The 16,077-nt window shown below is 43.1% G+C and overlaps 1 protein-coding gene across 1 annotated transcript in view; it reads left to right on the top strand.

Moving 5' to 3' along the window:
• Positions 1–14,804, top strand: part of LOC125453583 (interleukin-13 receptor subunit alpha-2-like) — a 68,367-nt gene extending 53,563 nt beyond the window's left edge. Inside the window, exons 10-11 of the mRNA XM_059646793.1 lie at positions 7,548–7,638; positions 13,395–14,804. Of these exons, the coding sequence (XP_059502776.1) occupies positions 7,548–7,638; positions 13,395–13,481 (178 nt within the window). The 3' untranslated portion in view covers positions 13,482–14,804. The remainder of the gene's footprint in view (positions 1–7,547; positions 7,639–13,394) is intronic.
• Positions 14,805–16,077: the final 1,273 nt, after the last annotated feature.

Below are 16,077 nucleotides of genomic sequence, written 5' to 3'. Positions count from 1 at the left end.
AAACAAACAGAAAGGTCTGTGGAAACACAGCATCTGTGGAGAGACAGAGGAAAGTGCAGTCTCACATAGAGACCAATGAGTCATGTAAAAACAAAAGCTGTTTGCTGAGAGTCGATTATCAACTAATTGAGAAACAAGGAGCCCATTCACATCTACACGGGATCGATCAGACTGATTCGTCTGGTTTGAATTTATTCAGTTAACTGTCAGAGTTAACAGCTTCTGCTGGCACATCTCTTGTTGTGCAGTAGTAAAGTCCCTATTCCTGAAACAGGAGGCCTGGGTTCAAATCCCAACGTGCTCCAGAGGTAAGTAATAACATTCCTGAACAAACGGATTAGGAAAAATGTTAAATTTTAAAAATAGACAGTTTCAGCTGCATCATTCTTGAACCAATTCCCACTTCCCAAGCTTTGTCAATTCTTATTCCCTATTTGAATTTTTCTATTCCCTATTTGAGTTCATTTCTAATGACTTCATGATTATTTTTCGTCATGTTTAAGCAACTGATTGGTTGCAAAATGAACTTTGATACTTTGAGGTTATGTAAGACGCCATATATCTTCTCTCTTCCCCTTTTCTCTCTCTTCCCTCATTTCCCTCTTTCTTCCTTTCAGTTCCTTTTCATCTCCCTTAGTCATCCATTCTTTTCATACCGCTTTTTTTAAAAAGATAGTCCAAATCTGTTCAGGTGACTTAAATTCTCCCTTTAGCATGGTGACTGAAAACAATAATTGACAATTCTCCATTAAATCCAACTTATTGCTTCTTATACAAAACTTCAGTTGTTATCTTTGGACATCATTGACCCTGTGAAACTTGGGCATTTTCTCAATTGTACCTTTTGTGCATCTTCCAGTTGCAGCCATATTTCTAAAACACTCTTCATTTTCCATTGCTTGATATACTGAAATATCAATTGTTATGGTCCGATCTGATTGTGGAACCTTTCTCCTCAGCATTTTTAAAGGAATTAACAGAGAAAATCCCTTACCACTGTTAGAAGTTGAGGATTAGATGGGAGAACTGCAAAGTTAGAGGCATGTCATTATTATCCTCAATATATACTTATACACATGGAATTCCTACAGTGTGGAAACAGGTCATTCAGCCCATCAACCCCACCATGACCATGTGAAGAACATCCCAGTGAGACCTGCCACTCTCAACCCTATCCCTGTGTTTACCATGTCCAATTCACCTAGCCTGCATATCCTTGGACTATGGGAGCGAACTACAGCAACCAGCAGAAACCCACGCAGACACGGGGAGAATGTGCAAACTCTACACAGGCAGTTACCCAGGGCTGGATTAAAACCCAGGTCCCTAGTGCTGTGACACAGCAGTGCTAACCTCGGAGCCACTGTGCTACTCCATGTATGCAGAGGTCTCTAACTTCTTGCACATTTTTTCAGGAAATGTCCTGTTATTGTACACTGTCTCTCAATGTTCTTTTTACCAAAAGCTATCACCTCCCACCTCTCCTCGTTGAACCTCATCAGCCCACTCTACCAACTTGTTCACTTCCTTTGAAGTTTTACTCTCACCTCAAAGATAAAATGCGTTTAACCCCCGTGTCACCCACAAATTCAGAAATTAGCTCCCGCACTATAACAAAGTGCACAAAAATTCCCAAATTGACATGTATTTTAGATGCAACCTAATGGAAAAGATGGATCGGGTTTCTATATTTTACAAGAATTCCTGTTTATTACAAGTCCTGTGTCACCCACAAAGTCACAAATTATCCCCTGCACGTAAGTACAAAAGAATCTTGTTTCCATAGATTATTGAAAGCAGAGTACTGGGCAGCATGGTTGTTCAGTGGTTAGCACTGCTGCCTCACACCACCAGGGACCCGGATTTACCTCCAGCCTCATGCGACTGTCTTTGTGGGTTTCCTCCAACTGCTCTGGCTTCTTCCCACAGTCCAAAGATGTATAGGTTAGGTGGATTGGCCATGCTAAATTGCCCGAATTGTCTCGGCTGGAAAATGCAGGGATAGGGTGCGTCATGCATCTGGGTGGGATGATCTTTGGAGGATCAGCATAGACTGCGTGAGCTGAATGACCTGCTTCCACACTGTGGGGTTTCTATGGTTCAGCAGGATGGCTAGATTAAATGATTTTAAGAAGACATATGAGATAATTGTTTTCTTAGTCAAGGCACTGAACACAAGGGCAGTGAGGTTATGATTGGACTATGCACACCATTAGTTATGCCACAGGTGCAGTGCAGCCTGGTCACAACACTATCAGAAGAATGTGATTGTGCAAGAAGGATGCAGAGGAGATCCATCAGAATATTGCCTGGGTTGGGAAAATTCAGCTGTAAAATGAGACTTAATAAACTGTGATAACAAAGTGTGGAGCTGAATGAACACAACAGGCCAAGCAGCATCTGTGTTCATCCAGCTCCACACTTTGTTATCTTGGATTCTCCAGCATCTGCAGTTCCCATTATCTCTGAACTTAATAAACTGTGTCTGTTTTCCTTACAGCAGAAAAAGCTGAAGAAGATCTGGCTGAAGTGTACAATGTTCTGAGGCCAATAGACAGGGTAGATAGGGAGAAAACTTTCCCCTTCGTAGAGGGGCCAATAACCAAGCTGTACAGTAAATTAAGAAGCAAGTGATTTAGTAGGGACATGATGATATTTTTCACCTGGGGGAGATGGGTATCTGTAACTCACTGCCTAACAGGGTGATAGAGGAGTGAACCATCAAGGCATTTAAGATATCTTTATATTAACATTATAAATTTCATAATATACAAGCATACAGACCAAGTGCAGTAAAATGATATTAGAATAGATCGCTGTTTGAAGACCTGTGTGAGCACGATGGACCAAAGGATCTTTTCCTGTGCTGTGAACTCTAATTCCACATGGCAATATACATCCATAATTCCCCAGTTTTATTTACAACACTCTGTGTTTTCACATACATGCAGTATACCTATGAGTTAGAAAATTTTAATCCCTACCTTACTGCAGCTGTAACTTATTATTTATTAACTTACTGGTCACTAATGCTCACTGTCTCTCTCAGTACTTTGTGCAACCTGGTACTCTCCCCTCATTTCCAAACCCGACAGGTTTCATTTAAAGTGTCCCCAAAAGCACCAGCAAAAATGCCCCAGAAGAAAGTCAGTCCAGCTCAGTTCAAGTGTATCCATCCAGTTCCCAAGAGCCAGTCTTAGGAATCTGAAAGCTTCCCTCTTGCATCATCTTTAAAACATGAATGTGTCTTGTCTGACCATTTCTGTTTCAATAGTGTATGGTACTAGTGATCCAGAGATTACAACTTTTGAGATTTTGCTTGTTTATTGTTCTACTTAGTTCCCTAAATCCTTACAACAGGACTATATTCCCTTTCCTACCTATATAATTGGTACCAACACAGATGACAACACTATCCCCAGAAAAATGCCCTGCAACCACCCTGTGACATCCTTGACCCTAGTACCAGGTAACGTAGTTGTGTCTACTGTCATGGAAATGGTTGTCTGATCTCGTAACTAACAAATCCTCAATCACACGATGAAGGGTCTAGGCCTGAAACGTCAGCTTTTGTGCTCCTGAGATGCTGTTTGGCCTGCTGTGTTCATCCAGCTCCACACTTTGTTATCTATAATACCACTCTTCTTTATTTCCTCCTCCACATCTGGCCTTAGGCTTGCTGCGGTCCTCTGAGAAGCCATTGGTCTCACCTGTATCCAGAATGGGAACCCAACTGTCAAACAGGACCTCACACCTCTCCTGTACCACCTGCCTGGTTTTCTTGGATCGTCAAGCAGTCAGCCTTTCTCGATTGCCTTCATGTTACTAACTGCAGCGTAACCAGTTCTCTAATGCATGGTCTACATAGAGCTCAGCCTCACAGATGCCCTACCTTGCCAATTTTCACTGTGGCTTCCTCTTCTGAATGTGCTTTCACACGCCTGGCTCCAGTCCCCTCTGCTGCTCAGATAAAGCCATAATGAACAAGGTGGTGGGTTCTTGCACATTGCCAAAGTGAAGCCTCACATTTGCATTCAGTTTACATTTTGACTTGTGTAACTTATAAAAGGGATGATTATTTAGCTGTCAATTGTGACAATCCCAGCTGCTAGTCCTTTTCCTGAAGTAGGATCACCATGATATCTCAATTCTTCACTGGATAAAAGCCTGCCCTAAACCCAGAGCTTAGAAACTAATGCTCTTAGAGGAACATAGGAAGTAGGGGACAGGGAGGCAGTTGCACTGTGGTAATGTCCCTGGGCCGATATTCTGGGACACAGGTTTGAAACCTACCATGGAAGATAGTGAAATTTGAGTTTGGGAAAAAGCTTTGGTGGCTATGTGACTACTGCTGATTGTGACAAGAACCCATCTGGTTTACTAATGTCCATTACAGAAGGAAATCTGCAATCCTTTCATGCTCTGGCCTACATGTGTCTCCAGACCCAACAGAAATATGATTGACACTTAATAGCCTTCTGAGCAAACAGTGATGGACAATAAATGCTGACACAGCCAATGACACACTCACCTTGTGAATTAATTAAAACAAAGAGCAGTAATAGGCTGTTTGAATATCAAACCAACTTTCCCACTTAATATGCAATGGATGATCCTCTGTCTCAACAGCAAACTCTTACCCCATGTTTCTTGACGCCTTTAGTGTCTAGAAATGTATTTCTTTCTTCCTTCCTGTCCTTTTCTTTTTGTTCTTTCTTTTCTTTCTTTCTTCAAATAATTCACAATGGTGAAGCTAATATAAAGTCTTTTCTTATTGGCGTAATGTATAAATCATGTTTTTTTAATGTGCATTTCAAGTCTGTGTAGAGAACAAAAGGAGCACAAAAGGAGCAAGATAATAAAATGTGAGGCTGGATGAACACAGCAGGCCAAGTAGCATCCCAGGAGCACAAAAGCTGACGTTTCGGGCCTACACCCTTCATCAGAGAAGGGGATGGGGTGAGGGTTCTGGAATAAATAGGGAGAGAGGGGGAGGCGGACCGAAGATGGAGAAAAAAAAAGATAGGTGGAGAGGAGAGTATAGGTGGGGAGGTAGGAAGGGGATAGGTCAGTCCAGGGAAGACGGACAGGTCAAGGAGGTGGGATGAGGTTAGTAGGTAGATGGAGGTGCGGCTTCAGGTGGGAGGAAGGGATGGGTGAGAGGAAGAACAGGTTAGGGAGGCAGAGACAGGTTGGACTGGTTTTGGGATGCAGTGGCTGGAGGGGGCGAACTGGGCTGGTTTAGGGATGCTGTAGGGGAAGGTGAGATTTTGAAACTGGTGAAGTCCACATTGATACTATTGGGCTGCAGGGTTCCCAGGCGGAATATGAGTTGCTGTTCCTGCAACCTTCAGGTGGCATCATGGTGGCACTGCAGGAGGCCCATGATGGACATGTCATCTAAAGAATGGGAGGGGGCGTGGAAATGGTTTACGACTGGGAGGTGCAGTTGTTTGTTGCGAACTGAGCGGAGGTGTTCTGCAAAGCGGTCTCCAAGCCTCCGCTTGGTTTCGCCAATGTAGAGGAAGCCACACCGGTTACAGTGGATGCAGTATACCACATTGGCAGCTGTGCAGGTGAACCTCTGCTTAATGTGGAATGTCATCCTGGGGCCTGGGATAGGGGTGAAGGAGGAGGTGTGGGGGCAAGTGTAGCATTTCCTGCGGTTGCAGGGGAAGGTGCTGGGTGTGGTGGGGTTGGAGGGCAGTGTGGAGCAAACAAGGGAATCAGGGAGAGAGTGGTCTCTCCAGAAAGCAGACAGAGGTGGGGATGGAAAAATGTCTTGGGTGGTGGGGTCGGATTGTAGATGGCGGAAGTGTCGGAGGATGATGCGTTGTATCCGGAGGTCGGTGGGGTGGTGTGTGAGAACGAGGGGGATCCTCTTAGGGCGGTTGTGGCGGGGGCGGGGTGTGAGGGATGTGTTGCGGGAAATACGGGAGACGCGGTCAAGGGCATTCTCGATCACTGTGGGGGGAAAGTTGCGGTCCTTAAAGAACTTGGACATCTGGATGTGCGGGAGTGGAATGTCTTATCGTGGGAGCAGATGCGGCAGAGGCGGAGGAATTGGGATTAGGGGATGGAATTTTTGCAGGAGGGTGGGTGGGAGGAGGTGTATTCTAGGTAGCTGTGGGAGTCGGTAGGCTTGAAATGGACATCAGTTACAAGCTGGTTGCCTGAGATGGAGACTGAGAGGTCCAGGAAGGTGAGGGATGTGCTGGAGATGGCCCAGGTGAACTGAAGGTTGGGGTGGAAGGTGTTGGTGAAGTGGATGAACTGTTCGAGCTCCTCTGGGGAGCAAGAGGCGGCGCCGATACAGTCATCAATGTACCGAAGGAAGAGGTGGGGTTTGGGGCCTGTGTAGGTGCGGAAGAGGGACTGTTCCACGTAACCTACAAAGAGGCAGGCATAGCTGGGGCCCATGCGGGTGCCCATGGCCACCCCCTTGGTCTGTAGGAAGTGGGAGGAGTCAAAAGAGAAGTTCTTGAGTGTGAGGACGAGTTCAGCTAGGCGGATGAGGGTGTCGGTGGAGGGGGACTGGTCGGGCCTGCGGGACAGGAAGAAGCGGACGGCTTTGAGGCCATCTGCATGCGGAATGCAGGTGTATAGGGACTGGACGTCCATGGTGAAGATGAGGTGTTGGGGGCCAGGGAATTGGAAGTCCTGGAGGAGGTGGAGGGCATGGGTGGTGTCACGGACGTAGGTGGGGAGTTCCTGGACCAAAGGGGAGAAAATGGAGTCCAGATAGGTGGAGATGAGTTCAGTGGGGCAGGAGCAGGCTGAGACGATGGGTCGACCAGGGCAGGCAGGTTTGTGGATTTTGGGAAGGAGATAGAAACGGGTCGTGTGGGGTTGGGGAACAATGAGGTTGGAGGCTGTGGGTGGGAGGTCCCCTGAGGTGATGAGGTCATGAATGGTGTTGTTCTGTGGGGGAGAGGTTGGAGTGGGTGAGAGGGGTGGAGAGGTTGAGGCGGTTAATGTCTCGACGGCAGTTGGAGATGAAGAGGTCGAGGGAGGGTAGGAAGCCTGGGGGTGGTGTCCAGGAGTAGGACTTGTGTTGGAAGTGGGTGAAGGGGTCAGTGGAGGGACGGTTAGGCTCCCGGTTGAAGAAGTAAGCGTGGAGGCGAAGACGGCGGAAAAACTGCTCTATGTCCAATCGTGACTGGATTTCGTTGATGTGTGGTTGTAGGGGGACAAAAGGAGCAAGGTGCTCTGAAGATGCTGCTTGGCCTGCTGTGTTCATCCAGCCCCACACTTTGTTATCTTGGATTCTCCAGCATCTGCAATTCCCATTATCTCTAGCGAACAAAAGGCACATTTTAACTGTAGGATCGCGGAAATGTGTGTAGGTTATTTGACAGCTCATTTTACATCTTTCCCATTGACTTCAATGGAGATAGTAAAGGGGAGAAATCAGAAATGGGCTGCCAACCTGATAGCGCACATTTTCTTCAAACCAAATCATGATCTACCGCAAAATCCTACTATATTCAAAACGCAAAATAATGTAAAGCTAATGTGGATTAATTTAATGCATTGAACATGCTCAGGTACAGAGTACTGGAAATTGCATTCAAACCAATTCCCGATCCTCAAAAGAAGTTCAAAGCATTGTTTGAAGAATACAATGGAGATTTCCAGGTAATGAAAAGCTTTGTACTTCATGGCCAAACATTTTAGTTGCTTGATAATTTTTGGCTAATGTTGCACTTTGTGCTTTGCCTGCAAATGTAACATCATCAATTTTAGAAGTAATTCTCTTTAGGCATGCATTGTAAATTGTCAGTCTTTTACAAGTAATGGCTTTCAATGTTGAGTGGAAGTGCAAGCCTCTACAAGCTATTATTCTTTCTCACTCTGTGTTTCAGCTGGGAATTAATATTGAGAGTATCTGAAGATCTAAGTGCCAGAAATCCCTAGGGTTCAAACGTTTTGGTGCTCATTTTCAGCAAAACAGAAATAACACTATTAGTGAAGCAGAGTTTCGGGGTAAAATGTTAACTTTTGCTGTCATAATGGCAATCTGTCACCCACCAGATAGAGATCTTGTAAAAAAACCAGGGATAAGGCATTTGGACATTCAAGCATGCTGTGCCATTCAATATGATAAAGTGATGAAGCAGAAAATAAAGTATTATTCTTCGAGTTTTCATGAAGCTGCATTGGAACATTGCAACAGGCCGAGACAGAAGAGTCAGCATGATGGCAAGGTGGTTTATTGAAATGGCAAGCAACTGGGAGCTCAGGATCATTCCTGTGGCAGACTGAATGCATTCTGTAAAACAGTCACCGTGTCTGCATTTGCTCCTGCCACACCACATTGTAATCAGCAGATGCAGTAAACTGGATTGCAAGAAGTATAAGTGAAACGTTGCTTCACCTGGTTGGCATGTTTGGGGCCATGGACATTGAGGAGGGAGTGAAGAGGTGAGTGAGCATGTCTTGCACTTTGAATGATTACATAGGAAGGTCCCATGGAGGAGGAAGAAAGTGTTCAGGGTGATGGAATAGTGGACCAGAGTATTACAGAGCGAATGATCCCTGTGGGAAGCTGATAGTGGAGGGAAGGAGAAGATGTATCTTGTGATGGATGTGGAAACTGCAAATGATGATTCTTTGAATGTCGAGTGAAAATTAAGGATAAGGGGACCCTGGTATTATTCTGGGCAGGAAAGGAATGGGTGAAGGCCTAACTGAGGACCCTATCAACCACATTAGGGGAATGGGAGGTGAGATACCTTGGTTGAAGAAAAGGCAAGTCTTGTTGGAGCCGTGATAATGGGAACTGCAGATGCTGGAGAACCCAGCCTCACATTTTATTATCTTGTTGGAGCCGGGCTGGTGGAAGGTGGCATCATCAGAACTGATGTGATGGATATGGGGAAACTAGGAGAATGGAATGGAATCCTTGCAGTAAATAGGATGTGAGGAGGTGCAATCAAAGTAACTGTGGAAGTCAGTGGTTTCTAATGGATACTGGTGGACAGCCTGTCCTCAGAAATGGAAACATTGGAGCCAAGAAAGGGAAGAGATGAGTCAATATTACACCAAGTGATGGTGAGGGGAGGATGGAAATTGGAAACAAAACTGATGATATTCCAAATGGAATGGCAGGAGGCAGCACTAAAGATATCATCAATATATTTGAGAAAGAGCTGTGGGTGGGGCCCGTGTCAGAGAGGAACAAGGAATGTTTGCAGTGATGGAGGGGTAATGTCAGAAATCAGACGCTGTCATTTCTGTTTTTAATTCAACAATTTAGACCTCAGCATGGCAGATGGTGAAATTTGAATTCAATAAAAATGTGGATTTAAAAAAAAAGCTATACTATGGGCAGTCATGTAATCAAATGTTGATTGTTGGAAAACCCATCCTGTTCAACAATGCCCTTTCGAGATGGGAATCTGCAATCTCTCCTTGTTTATATGTGACTCCAGGCTCTTGGCTATATAGTTGACTCTTAACTGAAATTCTGAAATGGCCTAGAGCAAATCATTCAATTCAAGGGCAGTTAGGAATGGGCAATAATTGCCAGCCTTTCCAGTACCACTCATGTCTCATGAATATAAGAGCATAAGAGCATGGGAGTGGAAGTAAGGCCATTTGACCCATCTAGCCCACTCCGCCATTTAATCAGAACATATTTATTTAAACAGTGAAACGGAAAAAATGCTCACATCCCATAAGAGAATATCAAAAAAGGCAGTAGTAATTCAAAATATTTGCGGTGAAAAAGATGAGCGTAATTGAGACACTGGGTTAGGTCTCAGGTAAATTAATATGCCCAGTTTTAGGATCCAAACTTTGAGGAAGATATCAAGGCAAAACTCAGAAAGGGACCCACCAGAATGGCACCATACATGAAGAGGCTGCAGTGATGTAGAAAAATTGAAGAAGCTATGATTGCTGCATTTAAATTTAGATTTAGATTTTAGTGCCATGTATACTCAAGCACTAGAGCACAGTGAAAAGTGTATCATGTTGCCATACGCAGTGCCATGTTAGTTACAAAGGTAGCAGGTACAAAGTAGTGGAAGAAACAAGGTTAAAAAACTTAAAAATTGCCTCCACAGAATGAGTAGAAAAGTAAAGAAAACTTTATTGGTAACATTAAAGTCCTCCTTAATATAAACAAGAAAAATAAAGCAATAAAGTTAAAAATTCAACAGTCTTTGCTGAGCCTTCTGCTTAGCTTGCTCTCCAGGAGATCTCAGCAATCTGTTCTCAATATCGCTGCCACAGAAGATACAGGATAGAGTTAATCCAGATATACAAAATCATAAAAATGTTTTAACAAAACAAAGAAGGAGAAATTGTTTCTTTTGGCAGAAGGCATGGGTAAGCAGGGATCACAGATTTAAAGTATTAGGTAAAAGAACCAGCAAACAAGAGGAAGTCTTTTGACCTGGGATATGTAAACTGAAGAGATACTGAAAGCCATTTCTGTAGAAACCTTCAGTACAGCCATAGAATGATACTTGAAAGAAAATAACTACAAGAGCTCAAAAAACAATATGTGACTGGGAAATTGAATAGCTTGACCAGTCAGTTTGACTTCAATGGTGAGGAATTCTCTAGAAATGATTCAGCACAGATCCATCTTATCTCTTGGGAGAAAATGGGTTACTTAAGGGTATCCAGCATGGACTATAAAGGGTAATTAATGTTTAATAAAGCTTCTAGAGTTTTTTTTGTAAAGGTAACGGAGAAGGCAGATGAGGGTTAATCTTGTTTACATAGATATCCAAAAGGCATTTGATAAAGTTCCAGAGAACTTTATCTTTCTCCGATAAAGAGTGCAATGAAAGTGACTTTAGCAACACAGGCAAAATATTGGCAGTGGATCATAGTTACTGATTGTTTTTTCAGACTGGAGGAATGTTTATAGTGGGATTTCAGAGGGGTTGATGTTAGGAACTTATAAAGTCTTTGAACATAATGCCCAAGGCACCATATTGAAATTTGCAGACGATAAAAAACTTGAAAGCATTGAAAACGGCAAGAAAGACAGTGATAAACTTCAAAGGTTCATAGAAAGGTTGCAGCACTTAGCTGGCAATGACTGTGGCTTAGAAAGGGTGGACGCTGGGAAGTTGTCTCCTTTAGGCAGGGAGACTAGGACCTGTGGGCACAGCCTTAGAATTAGAGGGGGTAAATTTAAAACTGAAGTGAGGAGACATTTCTTCAGCCAGAGAGTAGTGGGCCTGTGGAATTCATTGCCACAGAGTGCAGTGGAGGCCGGGACGTTAAATGTCTTCAAGGCAGAGATTGATAAATTCTTGATCTCACAAGGAATCAAGGGCTACGGGGAGAGTGCAGGGAAGTGGTGTTGAAATGTCCATCAGCCATGATTAAATGGCGGAGTGGACTCCGATGGGCCGAATGGCCTTACTTCCACTCCTATGTCTTATGGCCTGATAGACAAGTGGTGGATGACAATCAACATAGAGGAATGTGAAGTAATTTAAGTTTGTTAAGAAGAATGCAAGCAAGCAATATAAAATATCTGAAAGTGGTGCAGGAGCACAGGGACTCTGGTGTATATGTGTGTCAATCATTGACAGAATAAGGACAGGTTGAGAGAGCCATTGATGGAGACACAGACAGCATAAAGACAAGTAAGCAATGTTAAGCCTATATTAGGCAAGGTAAGGGGATTGGTTTGCTTGTTTGGCTGTATTGTTTGCTTGCAATATCGACTGAATGCTGGTAGCATAGTTCTAGTTCCTACACTGGTTGGGGTTGCAATGAAAGACTCAACTTCTGTCCTTGCCTGAGACATGATGACCCAACACCAGTCATCTTTCTGAAATGAGACAGTGGCCCTCTGAGACTATAATATGTTTACCTTTAAACAATAGTTCAACTTCAGCTGGAGTATTCGTCCAGATATGGACACCACACTTCGAGAAGGCTCTGAAGGCATTCAAGAGAGATGGAATTGAAGATTCATGAGAATGATTCGAGAGACGATGAACTTCATTGGTCTGGATAAAGTGGATCTGTCCTTCCTAAAGAAGGGAATGTTGAGAGGGGATTGGAGTGATATGTTCAAAACAGTAAAGATTATTCACTTAGCTTAATTAATTAAGTAACAAGGAAACCTAATGGCATCTTATCATTATTGTAAGGAGAATTGGCAATGAAGGTAAGGTTGCCCTTCAGTTACGTAGGGCATAGGTGAGATCCTACATGGAATATGCTGTACAGTATTGGTCACCTTAATGGGACAGGGTGCAAATGCTTTGGAAATTGTTTTTGAGAAGGTGCATTAGACTAATACCTGGAATAGGATTGTTTTATGACTAAATGTTGAAGCAGCTATGCTTGTGTCCATTGGAGTTTAGAAGAGTAAAGGACTACATGCTTGAAACATTTAAGATCCTGAGTAGTCTTGACAAGATCAATATGGAAAAGATGCTTCCTCTTTGAGGAGTATCAGCATCTATGGGTCACTGTTTAAATATAACAACTCATCCATTTAAGGCAGAGATGGGAAGAATTTTTTCTCAGAGTAGTAAGTCTTTGGAACTCTTTTCTCAAAAGGTGGAGGAAACAGTAAGTATTTTAAAGGTATAATCATAGAATCCCTACAGTGTGGAAGCAGGCCACTTGGCCCATCAGGTTCACATCGACCCTCCAAAGAGTGTCCCACCCAGACCTACACCCCTACCCTATCCCTGTAACCCTACATTTCTCATGGCTAACTCATCTAGCCTGCCCACTGTGGGGAAATTTAGCATGACCAAGCATGGGGACTCGACACAGACTCCTGAAGATAGAATTAATCTCATGTCCCTGGTGCTATGAGACAACAGTGCTAACCACTGAGCCACCATGTAGAGGTGGTTGATTCTTGAAAAGCAATAAGGAGGTTAAAAAGTTCATGGAGGGAGGTGGGGATGTGGGGTTATCAGATTTTGTTAGGAAAGAGATGAAAGCTTGAAGAACTGAGTAGCCTACTTCAACTCCAAATTTAGAGGTTTGTAGGTATGCTTTAGACAGGGCTGATGGGGAAAAACTACTCATGGTGACCAAGAACCAGATTGCTCAGATTTACATAGTGAGCAGCTCGGATTTGGAATGCAGTCCCTCAAAGATTCCATAGAGGTGGCAGAAGGTATTAGATTAGCATCTGAAAAGGAAAGACGTGCTGGGGCTACAGGTAGAAGGCAGGGAGGGTGCCTTGTGAACTGTTCACTCAGAAGGCCAGCACAGACACAATGGGCCAAACTGTGCCTTTCTGAACTAACACCATGACATGACTCAAAGGGCCAGCATAGATATGACGGACGGCATGGCCTGCTTTTGTAGAATATCATTGTATGATACAATGAAAACTAACACAAGAATACTAACTTTTCATATTAAAGTCAGCCTTTTCTTTTCCTGAACAGAATTGGATAAACTGTCGGATACCAGTCTCAACAGTTGATGAATGTCACCCAGTTGTCATTGAAGAAAGTCCCCAGAATGAAGCATGAAAAAGGAAACTTTCACCACCACCAATCTGTGCATCTGCCAACTGACATGGCCAATTGTGCACTAATGCTTAACTTCTCCCATGGCTTATCTATTGCAGTGTAAGCTCTGAGTTATTGTCATTCAAGGTTCAAGGGCTCATACTAGTTCTAGAACAATGACGCTGACCAGAAATATTGCATTGAATTTATTTGGTGCCATGGTGGTGGATAATGGTGATCGGCCTGGAAAAGTAGCCAGGAGCTTTGGTTTGAGGAAGTGTGGTTTTTCTCGAGGAAAACCAAGGAAGTCTTTTGGTTTCTGCTGTACAGAGATGATAAGCCAATTTGCACCTTTAAAGGCTGCAGGCGCAAGTGGTTTTAGTGGATGCACCAGCATTTTGCTGGAGCAGCCAGCAACCAATTTATCTAACCTAATCCAGACAATAAACGAGGAACTGCAGGTGCTGGAAATCTGAAACACAGACAGCAATTCCTGGAGAAACTCAGCAGGTCTGGCTGCATCAGTGGAGAGAAAGCAGAATAAACATTACAGGCCAATTCTGAAGTAAGGTCATTGAACCTCAAAACATTGGCCCTGTTCTCTCTCCACAGATGCCGCCAGACCCGAAAGTTTATACAGCAACTTCTGTTTTTGACTTCATCTACCCTGTTCAGTGGAGGTGTCCTCCCTAATGTAATCTGTCTGAGTAAGCTACAAGTGAGCTGGCCTATTGGCGGTGAATGTCGTAATCAAGGCCAGATCAGATTGAACTGAGGAATTTCCCTTCTGTTGCAATGTATACTGTGGCAATACAGTGGCTGTAAGAGGAGTATTTTATCCTTTTGTTTCTGAAGAGAGGTTTAAAAAGAGATAGAGAGTTTTCACTTCCAAGAAGTGACTTCCAATAAAGTAAACAGCTTGAGACACCCTTTCTTTAAAGTTAGAACAATAGAAGCAGCATGAATGGGTGGAGTCAGCATCCCACAGAACCAGGCTTTTAATTTAGCTTTCAATTATTGGGGTTTTGAATTTGGCTGTGGAAGATACTATACAATTCTCTGCCAAAGCAAAAAGCTGACATTCTATTGCTCTGCTAAAATTTTCCCTTGATGTTACCTGCTTTAAGATTGGAGAAACACTGTATATGAGACAATCTATTGTACTGAAGTTGCCTTTTCCAAGGTTGTGTTTATGGGATATTACTATATTGGAATAGCTCCTGCTTTGTAGTTAAATAGACTATTATTCTGTTAAGTTTTCCAAATGTGTTAAAACTACAACAATTCTTCTTTGATAATGGGAACTGCAGATGCTGGAGAATCCAAGATAACAAAGTGTGAGGCTGGATGAACACAGCAGGCCAAGCAGCATCTCAGGAGCACAAAAGCTGATGTTTCGGGCCTAGACCCTTCATCAGAGTAAGGGTCTAGGCCCGAAATGTCAGCTTTTGTGCTCCTGAGATGCTGCTTGGCCTGCTGTGTTCATCCAGCCACACACTTTGTTTTCAACAATTCTTCTTTCTTTGGTTTGTATTTTAACTGGGCGTGAGAATAAAGAGCGTTTTGATTAAACCTGAGTGATGTGACTGATTGAATTACATCTGGAGAACTGCACTTTACTCTGCCTTTAAATAAGAAAATGAAGTGGGTTTGGTCTGGTGCACAACAAATTGGTGGCTCTTGTCAGGATCAAAATCTCCGTGTGCCAGATTGGGTTTAAGATTATTGGATCGAAGGTAGTGAGGAGTGACTGTTGGTGTTACTACGTTTTATTCAGTCAGTTTAAATAGGGTATGCCTTGTGTGATAATGGCTCTTTTGTCACGGGTTATCTCCTAGTGGTGGAAGACATCACTTCAGGTAATTTACAGAAAGTGAGAAAGGCAAAACTTTGGGGACTGGCAAGCAACATGTATTTGGAGTTGTCTGTGTCTTTGAGGAAAGGTGAGATAATTGTGGCTATAAGTGAAAACTTGCAAGTGTTTGGAATGCATTCAGAATCATCAGAAATAGATAAAATTTAATTGCAAATGGAGCAGCGTGAGTTTGAGGCAATGGCGAAAGAAAAAGAGAGAGAAAGGAGATTGAAACTGTTTGAATTACAATTAAAAGCAGATGAAAAAGAAGAGGAGAGAATAACCTTGGCAGAATGAAAAGGAAAGGAAAAATAAGCCCTGGCAGAACAAAAAGAGAAAGAAAGGATGACCCTAGCAGAAAAAAAGGGGAAAAAGAGAGGGAAGAGTGGAAGAAAGAGAAGAGAGGGAGAAAAAGAGAGTAGAAAGGGGGAAAAAGAGAGGTTTTGCATTTCAGAAATTGGCAACAAAAGAGGAAAGTTGACTTAAAATGTTGGAGGCAAAGGTAGAAGGTAGGAGTAATGAGGAGGACAGTGAGGAAGAGCAAACGCATTGTAGCCAAGAAGTTTGAGGAGATCTGTTTAAATATGTTCAAGCATTACCAAAGTTTTATGAAAAGGATGTAGAAGTCTTTTTTATTACATTTAAGCAAGTGGCTAAACAAATGAAATGACCAATGACCATATGGGTATTGTTGATTCAAACAAAATTGGTAGATAGAGCTAGTAAGGTATTTTTATCACTATCAGAGGAGGTGGCTGGGGA

Source organism: Stegostoma tigrinum, chromosome 6, assembly GCF_030684315.1.
Source record: "Stegostoma tigrinum isolate sSteTig4 chromosome 6, sSteTig4.hap1, whole genome shotgun sequence".
NCBI classification, from domain to species: Eukaryota; Metazoa; Chordata; class Chondrichthyes; order Orectolobiformes; family Stegostomatidae; genus Stegostoma; species Stegostoma tigrinum.
This window is presented reverse-complemented; position numbering and strand designations above follow the sequence as displayed.